Below are 19,462 nucleotides of genomic sequence, written 5' to 3' on the forward strand. Positions count from 1 at the left end.
AATCAGTCATATTTTTTTCCATTTCACTTGGTATAAAACTCACAATGAGTCGTGGAAGGATTTTTAAAAAAACTTTTATGAACTGAGGCAGCACGGAGCACAAGAGGTCTGCATGTTTGTCTCACAGTTCTGAGGTTTTGTATTTGAATCTTGAGTGCTCCGACTTCCTCCCACTCGTGCATTAAAAAAAACATGCATACAAGGCAGAAAATATACATCCATATATCTTCAATTGATATTGAATTTATTTTGTCACGAATATTGGAGTAATCCAAAGCAATTAAATGTAACCACTTTGCATTACTTTAATATTGTCGTATTTGGCTTACATCACTGACTTATTTTTTTAACATGAAACTATCGGAGTAGATTTTCAACGTCACTCTCCCAACGCTGGCTACTCAGTGTGGCTACTGTTTTTAATTAATACACACCTAATAAAGCACAAGTGGACGTAGTCAATAGTGTGACATGGTAGTCTGATTGAACACATGATCGGTAATCTGTATTGAAGATACAAGTACCCCTGGGTATATATACTCTGCTAACAAATAAGTACTGTCTATGTCGTTGTTAATGCATAATAAATACCAAATTTTCTCTCTTGGTCAGAAACATTACATATCATTAAAATCAGGGAATGACATTTTCATCTCACTGTTGTTACAAAGAGTTGGGTGAGTGAATGGGAACTTGATCGACATCATATATATATATATATATATATATATATATATATATATATATTTTTTTTTTTTTTTTTTTTTTTTTATTTCACACTGCAGTCGTGCTGCATGCCAATGAGGACTATATATGTAGCACCGCCCCGAAAGGACTTTTTCTTGAAGCAACAGGAAGCAGCAACCCCCCCCCCCCCAAAGAGTACGGCAGGCTGAGAGGCAAGGGTGGGTGGAGGTCGACCTCGTATCGATTGATTGTCTCTTCTCGATCGAGGTTCCTGGGGAAGCTGCAGAACTTTGTGGCCGCCTCTGACCCATGCCTGTCCGGTGGTGAATCTCTACGTGACACCGCATCGAGGAGAAGAAGCATGTCCGCCTCGTAACAGTCCAAAGGAAGCGGACCCGCAGCTGGAGGGAGACGAAGGTAAGATACTGGGAACTATTGACGTGGTGGGTGATTAATATTTTGTTTTTTTGTTGTTGTTTTTGTTTCGTTTGTTTTATTCCCCCCATCCGGGTTGGCGATTACTGGACGCGAAGCGTTTACGTAATGCGCCGCACATGTAAATGCTTTTCCAGGTCACTTTTGTTTTGGGGGGGGAGGGTGAAGTGTGGATGTGCTTCTTGTTTTTTGACATTTTGGTGTTCACTCCTGAATTAACAAAAGACGAAGCAGCACCACGTGTTGCGCTTCCCGTCTTTCCTGGCCTGGTTCGCTCTCGCTCTCTCTCTCTCTCTCTCTCTCTCTGTGCCTCCGGCCACCGGCCTCTTTGCGTTCTAATGGTTTGGATAGCTAACATCAAGTTTCAGAGAAATACCCATAAACTCGGATTAGAACCTTAGAACAAGACCCCAGTCAACAAGCGCCTATAGGTGAGGTTAGTGTTCAGGTGAAGGACCTCAGTGTTAGGAGACGTGTTGTCTCCTGCTGCTTGTGTCATTGAACATTGAAACGTTGCGATACAAAGTGATCGGTTCTGGCTTCAAATTTCTATGGACTTGTTGTGCTCCCCATGCTTGTGAATCGATGTCAAAAATAATAATTTGCAACCTTATTAGTTTGTGTAATGTCTGTAATTGTCATGTAGTTGAATATAAATCATCCTCCCTTCTCATTAAAGATGCTGTTTGCAGTTTTCAAACAGCAAGATTAGAATGTACCCTCACTTAACTACTCCCTCGTATCTGACTTAAAGTATGTTCACACTGCAGGTTAATTCTTTTTTTTTTTTTTTTTTTTTTGTCCAATCGTGGATCAGCTGGCAAGTCCAGAGTTCAATCCCAGCCCCGTTGTGTGGAGTTTGCATGTTCTCCCTGTGTGCGTGGGTTTCCTCCGGGCACTCCGGTTTCCTCCCACATCCCAAAAACATGCAACATTAAATGGACACTCTAATTTTCCCCTTGATGTGATTGTGAGTTGGTCTGTTGATCTCTAAGTGCCCTGCGATTGGGTGGCAACTAGTTCAGGGTGTACCCTGCCTCCTGCCCATTGACAGCTGACATAGGCGCCAGCATTCCCCGCGACTCTCATGAGAAAAAGCGGCTAAGAAAATGGATGGATGGACATGTATCAGATATTTTCTTGTCAATGTGAACAGTAAAATATATATATTTTATATATATCTGACTCAGACCTCTTTCATATGTGGATAAATATCACATATCCGCCACAAGGACGCTCAAGGGTGACATTACATCTTCAAAATCAACTGTTGGACAAAACAGACACATGACAAAAGCAAATGGCAATCAAAGGAGCACATCCATCCATCAATTTTCTGAGATGCTTATCCTCACAAGGGTTGGGAGGAGTGCTGCACCCTATCCCAGCTGTCATCAGGCAGGAACTGGTTGCCAGCCAATCGCAGGGCACATGGAGACAGACAACAGTGGCACTCACAATCACACCTAGGAGCAATTTAGAGTCTTCAATGAATGCATGTTTTTGGGATGTGAGAGGAAACCAGAGGGCCTGGAGAAAACCCACGCAGGCACGGTGAGAACATGCAAACTCCAAACAGGCAGGGCCAGGATTTAAACCCCCCAAAACAATGCAGAACAGAGGCAAAAGGAAGATCCTGTAAATTTACACATATAAGAAAATATTGGCTCCAATTGCACAAAATCTAAACTTGCCACAAATGCGGCATGATGAGAGGTATGCAAGGGGCTGTATGAAATTCAATCAACACAGTGTCTCGTGGCTTCATAGATGCACAATGGGATGTCATCTTTTGTGCGCATGCGTGTGACTTCCTGTTCTGTTCTCAACTGATGCCGTGTTTGCAGCACATTGTTCTCAAGTCCCATTAGCAGTTTGGGCTTCTGGTACATGGTCAACGAAGTACATGTTTTCCTACCAGGTCTCTGTGAATTGGAAATTAGGAAAACAATGAAGTATGCGCATTCAGTTGCCTACATGATTTTGACCCAAGACAAATCATAATCTTCAAAGGTTCACCTTCCCTAATGTGAAGTTGACTGCTCTGTGTCCCTCATCGATTTGAAGTGATCGGTCGCAATTACACTCACCTTGTGCGACAATTGTTAAAACACATTGCTTGAAACCTCCACCTGGAATTTCTAATTCTCGTCTATTCCTCTATATTTGCAAAGCCCTGACTTTTCTGTCACAACTCAAACTATCACCTCAGAACCAGTTATAATGTTTTCAAAACCAAACAGTGTGTCCAGATCATACACACAGCAAGTAAAAATGGATTTTAAAAAATCCCCACACAGCATTTGTATGAGCCATATAAAATAAATCAGGGCACAGCGTGAAGGACATGTAGTTAGTAGAAAATGTTTATTGTAAATTCATCGATCCGTCCATTTTCTCTGCCACTTCACTTAGCATAACAGTACCATATTAAAACTGATATCTACATTCAGCTAAAAATATATAAACAAATAAAAGGCATATTACTGCATAGTGAAATGTCATTTGCCTTATAGAGCAATGATGTGCATTTCATAAACGTTTCCTCTTGACTTATTAAGTGACCCCACAAAAGTGACCTTACCTTCTGCCATGCTGTTAAACAACAAGCTGGACAGCCATTTAAGAGTGTGAAGATTTTGGAAGGGAGGGTAACGAGAGGGACACGCTACAAAAGGCAGCCGATTCATTGCCCAAAGTGTTTGGCTTTGCAAGTACCTCGTTGTGTTCATTTTGTCGCTGCACTTCAATCACTCTCCCCTGTAGAAACAATCCAGGCTGGAGCCCATTGCCCCCCCCCCTTAAGCTCTGGCTCAGCAGGGCTTGGAGGCATCATCTAAGACTCACACACATACACACCTCTATAACATTAGTTTATCCAAAAAGATGAGGCCACTCAGGTAATACTTGATCTTCAGAAAAGTCTATTTTCATTTTTAAAAAGTGATGAGGAGTGAGCCAGAAAAGCCTTACCGTTGGGCACTGGGTAGTGATAAACATGTACTGAGTCATCACGGGAGGTCAGGAACTCTTTTGTACACAGACGTGGGTCACTACACCACCAAACCTTTGCTGTTGTAGTCTTGGCATTCGATAATGGAAATGTATTATCATGGGCTCACCTCCTGTTAACATTTCTACAGTAAAATATGTCTGATCTACACCACAAATGTTACGTGACTCAACAAACCTGTTGATACTTTTTATCTTACGGTGTGGCTTATTCACAAAATACTTTTTTTGCTTCAACTTTGCTGCCTGTGACTTTGCTTGCATTTTGTACCCTGTCTTTTTCAGCTCAGAAATGTAAAAATTATGTTATTGTTACATTTAACAGGTGTTATCCTCCTAGTCTGACTACTTACCTACTGTACTACTACAACTACTACTGTCTTACTATGGCCTTCTGACCTTGCAATTGGCCGGCAACCAGTCCAGACTGTACCCTTTCCCTCAGGTTTGATGGCCAGGCTCCAGTTCACTTGCAACCCCAATGAGGAAAGGCGCTGGTTTACAGATTTTCTCTCATTTATACCAGCCGACTGTTCTGTTTGTACAAAAGCAGATGCAAATAATTTGCATTTATTGTTTTATAATTACACTGATGATAATTACAGGCCTCTGTCTCAATCGTCTGAATAACAAAAATCTTTGAGTAATTGACAGCAAAGCCGCCCCAAAAATGGTTTATAATTGCCGATAAATGTCCCAAAATGACAACAAAACTACTTTTTTGTAAATGAACCTCCTTAACGCTCTTAAGCATAGTTTCTTGACACCAAGATGGCGCTAAAGCAATACATTGTTTCGATTGGCTTGAACAAAAACAGCGAATAGGTGAGTTTGTCAGAAAATAACAGCGGATTGGTTCCCCACCAAAATCATCAAAAATGTGAATTTATGAATACCAAAACAGGAATAAGAAATCTGACTGTATTTTGTTGGACTGAACTGTATTTTAGATAAGATCAGAAATAACCAAACGATTTAGATTACCTTGAAGATCCAAGGGAACCACATCTAAAAATGGCCGATTGATTAAAGCCCAAGTGTCATCCCTATAAACATTGTAAAATAGATATTGTAATGAAAAATACACATAACCTTATTCACTTCAATGTCCATGCGAAAAAATAAATGTGAGCGGAGAGCGCGTCATCCATGCGCAAAGTTGCGGAAGTGTCATTCTACAATATCCAAGTGGTCGCCAGATTGGCTGCATCCTCTGTAAGTGACGTCACCCGGACATTCGCTAATGAAAACACGCGGTGCACCCTAACTATGGCAGACGAACACGTCCCTTCTGACACGGAAGCTCTTTTCGAAAAGGAGAACACCACACAACCGAGTGAAGTTACTTGGGCAATATTACACTATTGTTTAGAGCCCTCAGGGCAATATTACACTATTGTTTCGAGCCATATTCAGATGATATGCGATCACGGCCAAACCGCATCCCCATCCGATCGCAGCCGGCCGGTGTGGCTTATGACGGAGCCGAGCTGTACTGCTTTAGGGGGGTGTTCATAGACGCCGCAGTACGATGAACAACACAGTCAGCCGGGGCTCTTTACTGCGCGCACGCGGCTGAGTGACGCATTCTCGGGTGGGTTCTTCAGACCCTCCCCCGTCCGCAAAGCCCAACGCACAGCCTTCGCAGAAGCTATGACCGCCTCAGCCGGTGTGGCTGATTTTCGGCGCCATGGTGGCATATAATAAAGCCGAGGCGTGCTGCTTTTAGAGAGTTGTTCACACCCACCGCAGTACACGATGAACACAATCTAGCCGAGGCGCATCACTGCGCGCACGAGGCTGAGTGAGACATTGTTGGCTGGGTTCTTCAGATTCGCCGCCGTCTGCGCAGTAGCCCGACACCGTCCGACACGCACATTGACATATTTCGTACAGGAGACCGATTACGTGGTCCGCCCCAAACTATTATTTTTTTAAAAGCTGAATACACACCTACATGTGATTTGGAACCCACGAACCTCTCGTCCTCTGCACCCGTTCAATCCATTTTTCACAACGAACCGGGTCTTTTGCAAACTTATGAAGGGTAATTCCATTCTCCCGAGTGTTCAAGCAATGTCCAGCATTGCAATGAGCCGGCTAACACGAAGGAACAACGAGCAACCTTCTCGGAGGTAAAACTAATGGAAACAAACGAGTCCACTTGGGGGCGCCTCTGTCCTTTACGTCACTTCCTGGTTCTTCTCGAAAACAAATCCCTCGAGAGGATTTTCATGGCGGGAGTTACAAAAAGCTGTATATGTCAATCATGTTTTGTGGTGAAAAAACACATGGTCCCATATTGGCTGCCGTTTTTTCATTAATAACGTACCAAAAATCATCCATTTCATGACACTTGACCTTTAAGTGTCAACTCTGTATTCTCTGTTTTTTCTTGTATTCCTATTGTAAGATAATGTCATGTGATCTATATTTCTCTCTCTCAGTGTGAAACCGGTCATGGCCCATGCCACCAGCTTCCAGTACGAGCGAGTGGCGGAGATAGGCGGCGGTGCTTACGGGACGGTTTATAAGGCCCGTGACACGGAGAGTGGTCAATTTGTGGCTCTGAAAAGCGTGCGCGTCCAGACAGACCATAATGGCCTCCCCATCTCCACGGTCAGAGAGGTGGCTTTGTTAAAGCGACTGGAGCAGTTTGACCATCCCAATGTGGTCAGGTAAGACAGTGGTGCGCACTCAGCCTGTTCTTTGCGGGTTCTTGTCAACATACTGTACCCTCAAATATCACCATTGTTCTCCTGATCGTGCCAGGCTCATGGATGTATGCGCCACCCAGAGGTCAGACCAGGAGACTAAAGTCACTTTAGTCTTTGAGCACGTAGAGCAAGACCTCAAGACATATTTGGAGAAAGCCCCAAGTCCAGGGTTGGGCCCCAAACGCATCAAAGTGAGCACCTTCTCTCAAACTTAAAATCATTTGCATTTTTAAATCATATAATAATTTAAACTCACTGGCCATGACATACAGTAAGCCATCACACAACAAGCACCTATGCCAGGTGCTTTGAAAAAATATTGCCCACTTCTCAAATTCTTATGTTACTTACCCACCGCATGCGAAACATCACTTTGCCTCGCATCCCTCACTTGAGTCTTATCACGTGACATATTTGGACGCATTGAACATGGAAAGAGGTATTTGATTGGGTGTTGTCACAAACACTCCCCGTCACGTGAGTTCGACCCTTGCTCCAATATTCCATCCATCCATTTTCTTAGCCGCTTATCCTTACAAGGATCACGGGGAGTGCTGGAGCCTATCCCAGCAGTCAACGAGCAGGAGGCGGGGTACACTCTGAACTAGTTGCCAGTCAATCGCAGGGCACACGGAGACAGGCAACATTCGCATTTACAATCACACCTGAGGCCAATTTAGAGTCTTCAATTAATGTTGCATGTTTTTGGGATGTGGGAGGAAACCCACGCAGGCACGGGGAGAACATGCAAACTCCACACAGGGAGGGCTGGGATTGAACCCGGGTGCTCAGAACTGTGAGGCCAATACACGCCAATACACGTGTACTGTAGATGCACTATGATTGGCGCGTATGTGTTTGTGCACGTGGGTACAAACATTCACGCATCACATGGCGAGTGGTACTCTGAGTTTCACTCGTCAAACAAATCATTTAGTCACATTTGGTGCCCAGCAAGTGTTCATTTCGCACCTTGGCGTACTTAGATTCTTAAAAAAGATCTGATACTAGGACATACGGTACCATCTCGTCATACACTAAACTATTTTGTCTTGCCTGAGTGTGTGGTGTGCAGTTTGGCAGATACGTAACAGTTCTTCGAAGATAATAATAATTAATTCCATTTATAGATGTCTTTCAAGCCAATTAAGATCACTGTACAAACATAAGTTGAAATAAAAGAGAATTCAAACAATGCAATACAAAACAGCAAAACATAAAAAGACAATTCAAATGGAAAATGTGATGGGAAATGTTAAAGTGAGAAGGACGTCTGGTGCACGTGTACCTTAACAGTCAGTTCCAAGCACGGAAGGCAGAACTGCTGAAGGCTCCGTCCCCAATGGTCGAATGACAGGGAGAAGTGATCCGAGAAACCGGGAGGGCATGGCAATGTGAAGGAATTCAGCAAGATATGGGTGCAGATCAGTTTTTTGTTTTTTTTTATCTGATGTGGTGTTGGAAAGGGAACCTGTTGAGTTGCAGGACTGAATTGATACGGTGAGTCGAGGTGGTCCTTGTGATAATGCGGGCGGCAGAGTTCTGGATAAGCTGTTTTTGTTGTGACTTGTGGCGGAGACCAAACAGCAAAGAATTGCAATAATCCAGGCCAAGAAGTGACGAGGCTTTGAACAAGGACAACAGGAGTGCGGTGGGTGGGGATTGGACTCCAAGCAATTGATGTTTTGTAAGTAGAAGTACAGAGACCAGGTATTGTTGTTGATGTGCCAGGAACGACAGTGTACTGTCTTGGATGACATCCGACTCTTAACCAGAACGGTTTCTGCAATTCAAGTGCGAGGGAATGGAGTACATTGGCTGTGTTGGTTCTATGTTTAATACCGTGGTCTCGCAAACGGTCGCCATCTTCATTCTAACACATCATGTGAAATGATATCCACAATTTAACGAATTACATCAATGTTGCAGAGTAAGCCTTTAAATCACAAGTATTGCAACACAAATGGTGCACAAACATGTTGGTAGGGTGGCGGAGGGTGAAGATGCTGCAATACTCATTAGTTCTATTCTTCGGAAAGTTAGCTATATTACTGGAGCTTTGCTGCGACATTCTTGATATCTTTTCATCAAATCCACACGTTATTTGCATACTTTTACCGCAATTCCCACTTGGAGGCGAAGGCACACACAAAAGAAGCAGCAAAATTACCACCCACACAAGTTAAATAGCATCATTGTGAGTATATAACAAGTGTTGTATTTAAGTGAAATGTATGCCAAGTTTGAATTTTAAACAATATTCCAACAATATCATAGTTATCGGACATTGTTTCTTGTGTTTGGATCCTGCCTTCTTGGACTGTGTTGTCGAGCACAACGTTCGTTTATAATAAAACCCTCTGAACATCATCTTCCTCGACTTGGAGTCCCGCATTTGGGTCCGCCCGTGCACCGTTGGTTCGTGACAGGCGTCCACTGTCTTCTCAGACACTAATAATCATATTGTACAAATAATACCACTGTGAGCATGATCGCATCACATAAATAATATAATAACATTGCATTCCGATCAAATGTACCTGCCTGTTTTTTTTCTGCAGGACTTGATGAAACAGCTGTTGTGCGGTCTGGCATTCCTGCACTCAAACCGTGTGATGCACAGAGATCTGAAACCGGAGAATATTTTGGTAACCAGCCAGGGTCAGGTGAAGCTGGCTGACTTTGGTCTGGCGCGCATGTACAGCTGCCACATGGCCCTCACTCCTGTGGTAAGAACCAGCAGACGTTTATATCTCTATCATGCTTACACATTATTGGATATTTACAGTGTACAGTGTTGTTGTTTTTTTTTAAACCAAATCCAGTAATGGAGTCATTTTATTTCACACACCTTACCCACGTAATTGGGGCTATGAAAATAACACTTCTAATTCGAGTTAGTCAACCACAAAAATTGGCTGCAGGAAAAATAGTTTCTGCAAAGGGGCAATGAAAAATATCAACAAGAGAATATTTCCGCTGCCCAGAACCATTTGGCCACTGTCCACGGTTACCGCAGGGAGATTTGTTGCAGACGGACACAGTGTTGGGCAAGTGGAAAACCCGATCAGATTTCTACGTTTATGATAGTTACTCTGTAATTATTCAAGCACCTGCACACATCTCAACTATTGCGAAGCCAGGATTCGGGACAGAGTTTGATTTCTTGATTGATCAGTTCTGAGAGTAAAAAAATAAAGCGTGGGGGTGAAAATGATCCAAAAATGTACATATTGGATATCAATGAGAAACCCAGTGGTCTCAAGAGCTGTGCATAAAAGACCCAGGTAGAAAAGTTTGAAAAAGGGCATCCTGGGCATTTTCAGATAACAGATCACAGATAACATCAAACATTATGACAAACAAAAGAAATTTGTTGTCACGGGACCTGTGTCATTAAGCGTTTGAGAATTTTAAGAAATTTGTAAGCTGCTGGAGGCTTTAGTTTTAACAAACAAATGTTGATTTTGTTAGTCATTGTGCTACTTTTTTGCTGCATGCATCTCCAAGGTTGTGACACTGTGGTATCGGCCTCCTGAGGTTTTGCTCCAGTCGAGCTATGCCACACCTGTGGACATCTGGAGCTCTGGTTGCATCTTTGCGGAAATGTTCAAACGCAAGTGAGTCAGCAGAAATGCGAATTGGATTAAAAGACACTGGTTGTGACGACAATGTAATGCAAGTCCCCGTGTTGGGAGTTGGTCAAATCCGATATTTGATGCGTATGTGCGAAAGCAGAAAGCATAATTTCTTTGAGATCAGATACATTCACCAGTTATAGAATTAGGTACACTTTATTTAACACTGATATCCAGAGACACTCACACATCTTATTCACTACACATACATTTCATCAGGTATGTTGTAAAAATCTGTTGTATAAAAAAAGTAGTTTTGATTATCACAGTGAGATGCGCTGCATGTATTATGCATTGGAGTTGAATACGATATTTTCTCTGATAGTCAACTGAAGAAGGCTGATGTTAGATATACAGTACATCATGTATTGAATGTCATTGAATTGCAGAAGTACCAAATAGGGTGAGTAAGCGTCTCCTCGTTGGACTTTCACCACATTTGCAGCGTCAAATAACTTCTCTTGTTCCAACTGTCATATTAAGACTTTAATATTGGAAGGCTTTCATCACAAATCTGAAAGCACAGCAAGCAATTAAGGTTCTCATCCTTAAACTGCACAAACTGTTATTTCTGGTAGACCCTTGTTCTGTGGAGAATCCGAAGTGGATCAACTCGGGAAAATCTTTGAGTGAGTCACACTTTCATGCAGTCACCCCAGCGCGAGATGTGCTGGCTGATGATTCGTATTTCACTGAAATTGAATGTGTCCCCTCAGAGTGATTGGCCTGCCAGCAGAGGAGGCGTGGCCAGTTGGTGTGACACTTTCAAGAAAACATTTCCCCCCTTCCCCGGCTCGCCCAATAACAGACTTTGTTCCAGAGATAAGTGAGCAAGGGGCGCAACTGCTGCTGGTAAGATGTCGGCGAGTTGGAATTGAAGTGACAGACGATCAGGATGTTAGCAGAAATCTAACCTGAGACTTCCTGCTGACTGAGAAACCTGAAAAAACGCCAGGATTGCTTCATGTTGGCATACATGTATTATATTTTGAATTCAACAAAGGGCCATTGTAATGTGACAGTCACCATAATGACCACATGTAGTATAGTGTAATGATTCACAAAAAGATTTGCCCTAAACGTTCTGCCTTTACAGAGAGTAACATCGAGATCATTCTGTGGTCTGTTTCACATTTTCACACTCATGAAGCTCAACCAAATTTTTATCACTGACCCAATACAAATTTTGCTAATGCGCCAAATATATTAGACAATATTGGCCAATGTCGAAGGTGACGACCACTATTTATATCGGGTTCTGTAGGTTGGGGGGGTTAAAATTCTAAAAGGCGTCCATGATATGGTGCAGACCGGTGTGCAAAAATAGCAAACATGCGTAGTGAAAATCCGCCAGGATTTGTACTCTGCCGCAAATGTGCTGTCTACAAAAAAACAAGCACTTAATGTTATCAGTGTAAAGATTTTTTTTAAATGCACAATCAATTAAAAATCAAGAGGGTAAACTTCTCCATTGAGTAGAAAATCTCACGATGCCGTGACGATTTCGAATGCTGTCAGCTGCCCGTGGCCCCTCCACCTCTGAAAGGCAGCTCCTGTTCACGCTTGGGATCTGTCCAATTTCTTTATTTGAACTGTTGTTGCTCAACATAACAGACCGCAAACAACGTAGCAGCACGTTCCCACAAGTGAATGAGAACGATTGACGTTATTTCTCTTTGCTTCTGATGGTTTCTTAAAAGTCATGCTAGCCGTACAATATGTACAGTATGTACTACTGTACACGTTTTAAAAATTTTCCCCGCCCCAAGTATAATTTTCTTTTTGTAATAAAAATGTTAAATATGCATATTTCTTATGTTTAATCTAATTTTAATTAGGCTTCTCTTTGAGAGATGTACAACCTTTTAGGTTTTTGAAAGGGGTGTGTGGCTTCACAAATAACTGCTTCAAAAATCTGCTATAGCTAGATGGACTTTATTCAGTGGTAACGTGTAATTTATCACGTTATAGAACGCTGATGTAGAAATTATATAATGTTTTAAAATCCCTTTAAAACTTATATGAAGTAGTATACAGTATGTATGGGTGTATGTGACCTGTTGTGCTACTAATGACCGTGATCGGAGAACTTGTCTCTGATTCTTTTTTTTTTACCAAGAACTTCTCACAATCTCTTCTGGTTGCCTGGCAACTAGCCTCATCCAGGATGGGAGCAAAACATCCTGTAAAATGGCAGTTGTCAATGTTTGCAACGCAAATTCTAAATTATTTGTATTAAAGCGCATGGTCGGCTTGTTTTAGGCTCACCTTGTGTCGTTCTCAACAAGACGTTTTAATAAACGTGTCACTTATCATTTTGGCTTTTCTAATAGTCCACTCTTCTTTCTTTTTTTTCTTTCAGGAAATGTTAACCTTTAACCCCTCCGATCGAATATCTGCCCTGAATGCACTAGATCACCCGTATTTCCGCAATGAGGAGATATTGACTGAGACAAAAAGCTGAGCTGCCGCAATAGAACACAGTAACGAGAGAGGGAATTTTGACCACAGGATTTCACACCCAAGGAGTTCCACCTGTGCCCTGGGATTCTTTTTTTCTTATTACTTCAGTATCAAAAACGATTGGAAAAAGAAGGAATCATGTTGAAGAGGAGCAAACTTATGGATCACTGCCATACTTTTCCAAAATGTAAATGTCACACTTATTGATGATAACATATCATGACTTCATTGTTTCTGCTGTCAGTCCCTCGGCATTTAGTTATAGCCTCCACAAAGTGACAGAATCGACATCTTTGTTCTGAGCAAGTCTTTAGTCAAATGAAAATGCACACCCTGACATCAATAACCTTCTGTCATTTTGGAAAAATGGTTGGCATTACTGGACGATTGAAAAGGTGGATTTCATTTCAATTTCAAAGTTGTTTTTGTGTGTGGATAAACCTCAGAAATCAACCTGCACTGCCACTACAAAGGAATAAAAAAACTTTAATCACAACTTAATGACTGAAAGGTTCATTTTGTGTCTCTAATCATGCCTGAATTTAAACAGAATCCCTGGCAAAGTTTCACAAATCGACCCAAATAAGGTACCTGTTACCCATTTTATACGTGTTTGCGAATTTGTGATGAACTTCTAAATACTTAAGAAGGAACTTCCAAAGTAAAAAAAACCAACATATGCATATGCTAAGTGCTAAATTACCGCTCTTCTTTCTCTTTTCAAAACACTGATAATAGGAATTATTTATTCCAGGATTAAGATGGCGAGAATCATTAAATTGACACCCAGTTATTTACCTTACATAACTTGCATTGGTGCCATGATGGCTCAGCTAGAAAACGTTGGCCTCACAGTTCTGAGGTCCAGGGTTCGATCCCGGCCCCGTCTTTGTGGAGTTTGCATGTTCTCCCCATCCCTGTGTGGGTTTTCTCCGAGCACTCTGGTTTCCTCCCAGAATTTCAAAAATATGCATTAATTGGACACCCTAAATTGCTCCTCGGTGTGATTGTGAGTGCAACTGCTGTCTGTTTCCATGTGCCTTACATTTGGCTGGCAAGCAGTTCAGGGTGTACCTTGCCTCCTACCCAAAGATAGCGAGGATAGGCTCCAGCACTCCCGTGACACTTGTGAGGATAAGTGGCGAAGAAAATGGATGGATCGATAGCTTACATTTGATTCTGTCAAATGTCAATGTACGGCGTGTTGGAACACCTGTCGAGTTTTTTTTTTAACCTTTTAGAAATGTATTTAGCTTCAATTTCAGTTCATTGAAAAAAAATCAGGAATTTCAAAAGGAAGTGAAACATTTTCTGCCCAAATTAGCTCATTGGGCTTCTTTGAAGAGTCAGAAATAGATCATGCATAATATCTTTAAGAGGAGACACACAGAGAACACTAAAAAAAAAAAAGAAAAAAACAATAACAGATGAAAAGATAGAGAACTTTTTTTTTAAACATTGCAAATGTATTTTAATAAGAAAAAAACTGAGATTGGTGGAAAAGGCGGGGCCTGGCAAGGTGGCGTGTACCGTCTGTAAATTTAAGTGTCTGAATAAGAGCTGCGCCTGACGGCAGCTTCTGTGCAAGTGTGCGCACATTGTTTTACCGTCCTCCCGACATTCAATAAACAGATGAAAAGGGCATTGCTGATTGTGCCTCGGCTTTTCCCCGCGCATTCCTCATTACTTTAATTGCATGTGAGATCAACACGGGCACATGCATATTGGTCATCACAAGTGTCTGGAAGTGCTGTGCAGGCACATTGAAAGCAGGCATGATATTCAACCACTAAAACAGGTTTTGTGGGACGGTGTATGACTAATTGGCACGTCTGGCTAACAGTTCTGAAGAACAGGGTTTAAGTCTTGGCCTCCCCTGTGTGGGTTTTCTCTTGTTTCTGTAGTATGTGCCCTGCAATTGGCTGGCAACTAGTTGAGAGTGTAGCCTGCCTCATGCCCGAAAATTGCTGGGTTAGGGTCTAGCACAGCCGTGGCCCTTATGAGGATAAGTGGTAGAGAAAATGGATGGATAGATAAAAGTGATTTTCTGTTATCTTAACAAATCAGCAATAGAAACAATAGTTCTACTATTTTTTCAGTCTGTGCAAACAGTACATTTGTAAATTCATGGATAAAATAATTATATTTTAGCATTGAAACTGTCACATGCTCTCCAAGTATTTGCTTACATCTCTCGCAACAGAAGTTCTGTCTGCCAAATCTTTGGAGCCATCTTTCTTTTTCCCCCAGAAACATTTGGTTGCATTCCAAACTGTATCCTTAAGCGGATCAACTTTGGAGAATCTGCTGTATTCACATATACAGTACTACCAACTACTACCATTACTGTAATAGTAAATAGTTTGAAGGTGGTAGACCCTAGGAACCCGTTTCCCCCAAAATATGAAAAGCAGTTTAAAAACACATTTGTTTGAGCAGGCATTCCTATAAGACTCCACTGTTTTTTATTTGTTTTGGGGTTTTTTTGATTGACATATACATTTAGATGCCCCCCTCACTTTTTCAATTTTTCCAAATTAGCAAGACTTTTCTTTGAAGCCCTCCATCATTATCTATAAACTGCAAATACAGTACAAAACCCAATTTTAGAGCTATAGTCGCAAAACTTCACTCTTCCAGCAAAACAATTGCATCAAAACAGATGATATACAGTGCACAGTATATGTCCATCTATTTTCTGAGCTGCTTATCCTCACAAGAGTCATGAAAGTGCAGGAGTTTATTCCAGCTATGGCCGACTATAGGCGCGGTACACCCTGAACCGGTTTCCAGCCAATCGCAGGTCACATATAAACAAACAATCATTTACACACACACCTATGGGCAATTTAGGGCCTTCAGTTAACCTAACTTGCATGTTTTTGGTATGTGGGAGGAAACCAGAGTGCCCGGAGAAAACCCATGCACGAGAACAAATTAGAAAACTCCACACAGTCAGGGGCCGGGTTTTGAACCCCAGTCCTCAGAGCTGTGAGACTCTGTGAGGGCAGACACTGTGTGTGCAATTATGTATTTTAGCTGGAATACATAATTATTGTTTGTGCTGCGCTTCCTCTCGCTATCCTCCTCTTACCCCATGACCACCTTACTCTTTCAATGCCTCTGTCTGTCTGATTATCTCTATCCATCGTGAATGAAACCAGCAACTGGTGCTCACTTAACCGGCTTATATTGGTCTCGCCACAAGTGTTGATGTGTTTTGAATTACTGTGTTGATTTTGAGACACATGTGCTTTGAATTTCACTTTTACTCCCCGTCCCCACCCTGATGCAACACGAGTGCATCGGAGTGTAAAATGTATCTTAGTGGGTGAAAACATTTTTTTTTTTTTTTTTGCAACTTAGGTCTAAATCATGAGGTGAAAAGTGTCAAAGCTATTACTAAAAAGGTCACCAATTAAGTTGAGGGTGCTGAACATTTGGTTCAAACAAAACGATTCTGTTTTTCCAATTGAGAAATAATGTAATGTAATTTCTCATACTGTATCAGGGATGTACACAAAGTATAGGTGTTCAATTGGCCTTGGTGGGGTCAGCACGCGAGTGTGAGGTTAGCACATTTTACTTTTTACGTTTTGAGGTTCGTGGTTTGAAACCTTCCTGTGTGGAGTTTCAATGCACTCTCGTGCTTGCATGAATTTTCTTCTGAGCACTTGGCTTCTTCCCAGATTGCAAAAACGTGCAAAGTGGTTTCACTGAAGACTGAAAATAGTCCATAGCTGTGAATGTGACCTTGAATGGCTGTTTCTGTTATTTGCATAGTTTCCCTGCAATTGGCTGCCGACCAGTCCGGGTTTGTCAGCTGGGAAAGGCTCCATCTTACCTGCGACCCTAATGAGGACAAGCGTTGTAAAAAAAATGGATGGATATATCGGCCTTGGCACAGTCTTTTTGTCGTAGGCTATTAAAACGGTGCCTTCCAAGATGTCTATTTTAATCGTTACTCCCCCCCCCCCCACACTCTCCTCCTGCTCCTAAATCTTTCTTTTTTTAAAAAAAATTTGATGTTGAATGTAAGTCTATGAGCGTCGATACGCTAATCGGTCTCAACCTGTGCATCTTCTCTTTTGTATGCGAGCGGCCAGGCAGCGAGAGCAGGCGCTGCCCATAAATTGCTTTGGAAAGGACAGAGGAAGAAAGAGAGAGAGAGACAGACAGACAGAGAGAGAGAGAATGAGAGACAGCACCAGGGCAAATGCACGGGCGAGAGGTTTGTCCCCTACCCCACACAGCATCTCTTTTGTAGTGTGCACAGATAAAAATCTGATGAACGTGAGCAAGGACCACCAGCACCTGGCAGTTAGCTTCTCCTTGGAGCCAGCAAGTCCAGTTGTGCTGCAGGATTACGGTAGAGTAACTGGGGGCTTTGAGGGGAGGGAAAAAAAAGAGGAGGGGCCGTGGTGAGCTGGTGGGCTTCCTCTGCCTCACAGACACATTTTATTGACTTGCTAATTGGATGAGGCACTCGGAGAAGAGGATGCGGTGACCGAGAGGAGCTGTTCTCCCGAGGAGCGACCGAGACTCAAGGAAGCGTTGCATACGATTACGGAATTTCTTCCATTTTTGGGGCACAGAAGACCACATGGGGTTTTTCCTCAGCAGCCGTCCTGCTGTGAGTACCTGCTTTTATGCATGACATTGTCAAATGGAGGCTCCAGCTGCAAGACGCATCGTGACAACTGAATGATTTCCATTTTTTTCCCCAGGAGGCTCCCTTTCACCTATTTCTATTTTCTTCTTGGATCAATCAGCTTTTCATTGTCAGCGCCATCTGATGTTCCGTTTGATACTAATTGATCACCAAAGGAATCCTTTTTCTTTCTTTTTTTTTTTTTTTTAGCAAAGGGACCATTCTAAATGATGTGCGACAGAATGATGGTATGAGCAGAATTCAAGGGGGGGGGAAAAAGCTGCAGAAATGTGAAATTTTTATCAGTCCATGTATCAGTGCAACGATAGCTGAATTGAATTAATAATTCCATCTTTGAATCCCATGTCGTCTCCATCTATGTGTCTACCTGTCAGATTTCAACAGAAGAGTTCAGGATATAAAGCAAGGAAGGGCTCATGAATGAAGAGGTGGTTGAAACAAGTAGTAGTGCTGCGCATGGACGGGGATTATTTGCGGCAACAAAAGTAGTCTAGACTTGGTAAGCCATTTAAATATATTCAAAAATCATGTCCTGCATCCATTTGTCCAAGTCCTGTGATTATCGTAGATTCTCTTTGTTTCAGTTCACTCCTGGTGCCATGACTGAGGTTTGCATGCGTGGCCTGGTCAGAGATACGGCGCCACTGTACTGAGGTGTTCTGTCCCAATGAGCCAAGCAGACAACCCACAGAGACGCACCACCTACCTCATCTCCCTCACTCTGGTGAAGGTTGAGGCTTTGCCAGAGGATGTAGCCGGGATCCAAGGGGAGCAAGAGGGGGAAGGGAGCCCAAAGGAGAGGGAGGAGGTGAGACATGCCCTCAAAGAAGGGGAAGGAGGTGTTGGCCCACAAGTGTCGGACAAAGCAAATACACAAGTGGAAGAACAAGTGGAGCAGGTGCGTGTCAAGTATGACAGCCCGAAGGAGAAATGGGGCAAAGCTGAGAGGAGAGACCAAAAAGACCTTGTTCCGGTCACTAAAAGCAAGGACATTACTGTTGTCCACCCCCCATTGAGGCAAATGGTGAAGGTGTACAGCGGAAGCAGCTTTGAGACCACCGTGCGAAGAGAGGGGCCTCGCAATGACGCCTCGCGGCCCAAGACGGAGCTCTACCGAGAGCCCCCCAGGCTCTTCCTAAAGGGGGAAAACGGAGCTGAGCTCAACAACCGCTCACGATGCAGTCTCCCTTTTTCGGTGACGCCTCAGGTCGGGCAGCGCCCCGAAGTCCTGATGAGGTCACATACGGGGGCCAATTCGGCATGCTGGAGGGAAGCCGGAGAAGCCAACACCAGTTTGTATCACTCTGCTAAGACTCTGGAGCGGAGGGAAAACCGTATCGGGGAGCAGTCCCCCTTAACGGCAACTACAACTCTGGGTCCCTACAGGGCGTCTTGGGCCGACAGCGACGGCAGAGGAACGCTCATTCGTCCTGCAGCTCCGCTCAGTGGAGGCTATTCCGGAATCATGAATAGGGAGAACTCCCACGAGGACAGATTTAAGGTTTCTTTGGGTACACCTGTTACCTGCGACTTGAACAGGCCTCAAAGAAAAGCAACCAGTCGCACCCTAGATAACAGCGACCTACATTGCCTCTCTGAGGACAGCAGGAGAGGGAAAGAGGGCCAAGGAGGAACAATCCAGAGAGCTCCCGCCCGTGACCGCAAGATGCTCAAGTTCATTAGTGGGATTTTCTCCAAAAGTACAGCTGTGCCCCCAAATGTCAGCACTGCATCCGTCCTCTATCCCGCTGTGGAAAGGGGCTCCAGCGAGGAGGAGGGTAAGTTCGCCATTGATTCATCTCGCTGACTGCATGACAGAGATCTATGTTGGGCTCTCT

The 19,462-nt window shown here is 43.0% G+C and overlaps 2 protein-coding genes across 4 annotated transcripts in view; both read left to right on the forward strand.

Moving 5' to 3' along the window:
• Positions 1 to 876: 876 nt before the first annotated feature.
• Positions 877 to 13,441, forward strand: cdk4 (cyclin dependent kinase 4). The gene is made up of 8 exons (XM_061832580.1): positions 877 to 1,104; positions 6,582 to 6,812; positions 6,907 to 7,042; positions 9,413 to 9,580; positions 10,362 to 10,471; positions 11,068 to 11,118; positions 11,206 to 11,341; positions 12,852 to 13,441. Exons 2-8 carry the CDS (start codon positions 6,595 to 6,597, stop codon positions 12,951 to 12,953), a joined length of 921 nt encoding a protein of 306 aa, XP_061688564.1. The 5' UTR covers positions 877 to 1,104; positions 6,582 to 6,594; the 3' UTR covers positions 12,954 to 13,441.
• Positions 13,442 to 18,291: 4,850 nt separating this feature from the next.
• LOC133507495 (arf-GAP with GTPase, ANK repeat and PH domain-containing protein 2-like) overlaps positions 18,292 to 19,462 on the forward strand; it is a 30,523-nt gene continuing 29,352 nt past the window's right edge. For all 3 annotated transcript variants that reach the window (XM_061832575.1, XM_061832576.1, XM_061832577.1), the window contains exon 1: positions 18,292 to 19,402. In XM_061832575.1, coding sequence (XP_061688559.1) covers positions 18,292 to 19,402 — 1,111 coding nt within the window. The remainder of the gene's footprint in view (positions 19,403 to 19,462) is intronic.

The sequence above is a fragment of the Syngnathoides biaculeatus genome, chromosome 10 (assembly GCF_019802595.1).
Source record: "Syngnathoides biaculeatus isolate LvHL_M chromosome 10, ASM1980259v1, whole genome shotgun sequence".
NCBI classification, from domain to species: domain Eukaryota; kingdom Metazoa; phylum Chordata; class Actinopteri; order Syngnathiformes; family Syngnathidae; genus Syngnathoides; species Syngnathoides biaculeatus.

Excerpts from the sequence above, each read along its gene's own strand:
- cdk4 (XM_061832580.1), top strand. The coding sequence starts at position 6,595 with ATGGCCCATGCCACCAGCTTCCAGTACGAGCGAGTGGCGGAGATAGGC. Across the intron at positions 7,043-9,412 it reads TGGGCCCCAAACGCATCAAA|GACTTGATGAAACAGCTGTT; the intron begins GTGAGCACCTTC and ends TTTTTTCTGCAG. Across the intron at positions 11,342-12,851 it reads AAGGGGCGCAACTGCTGCTG|GAAATGTTAACCTTTAACCC; the intron begins GTAAGATGTCGG and ends TTTTTCTTTCAG.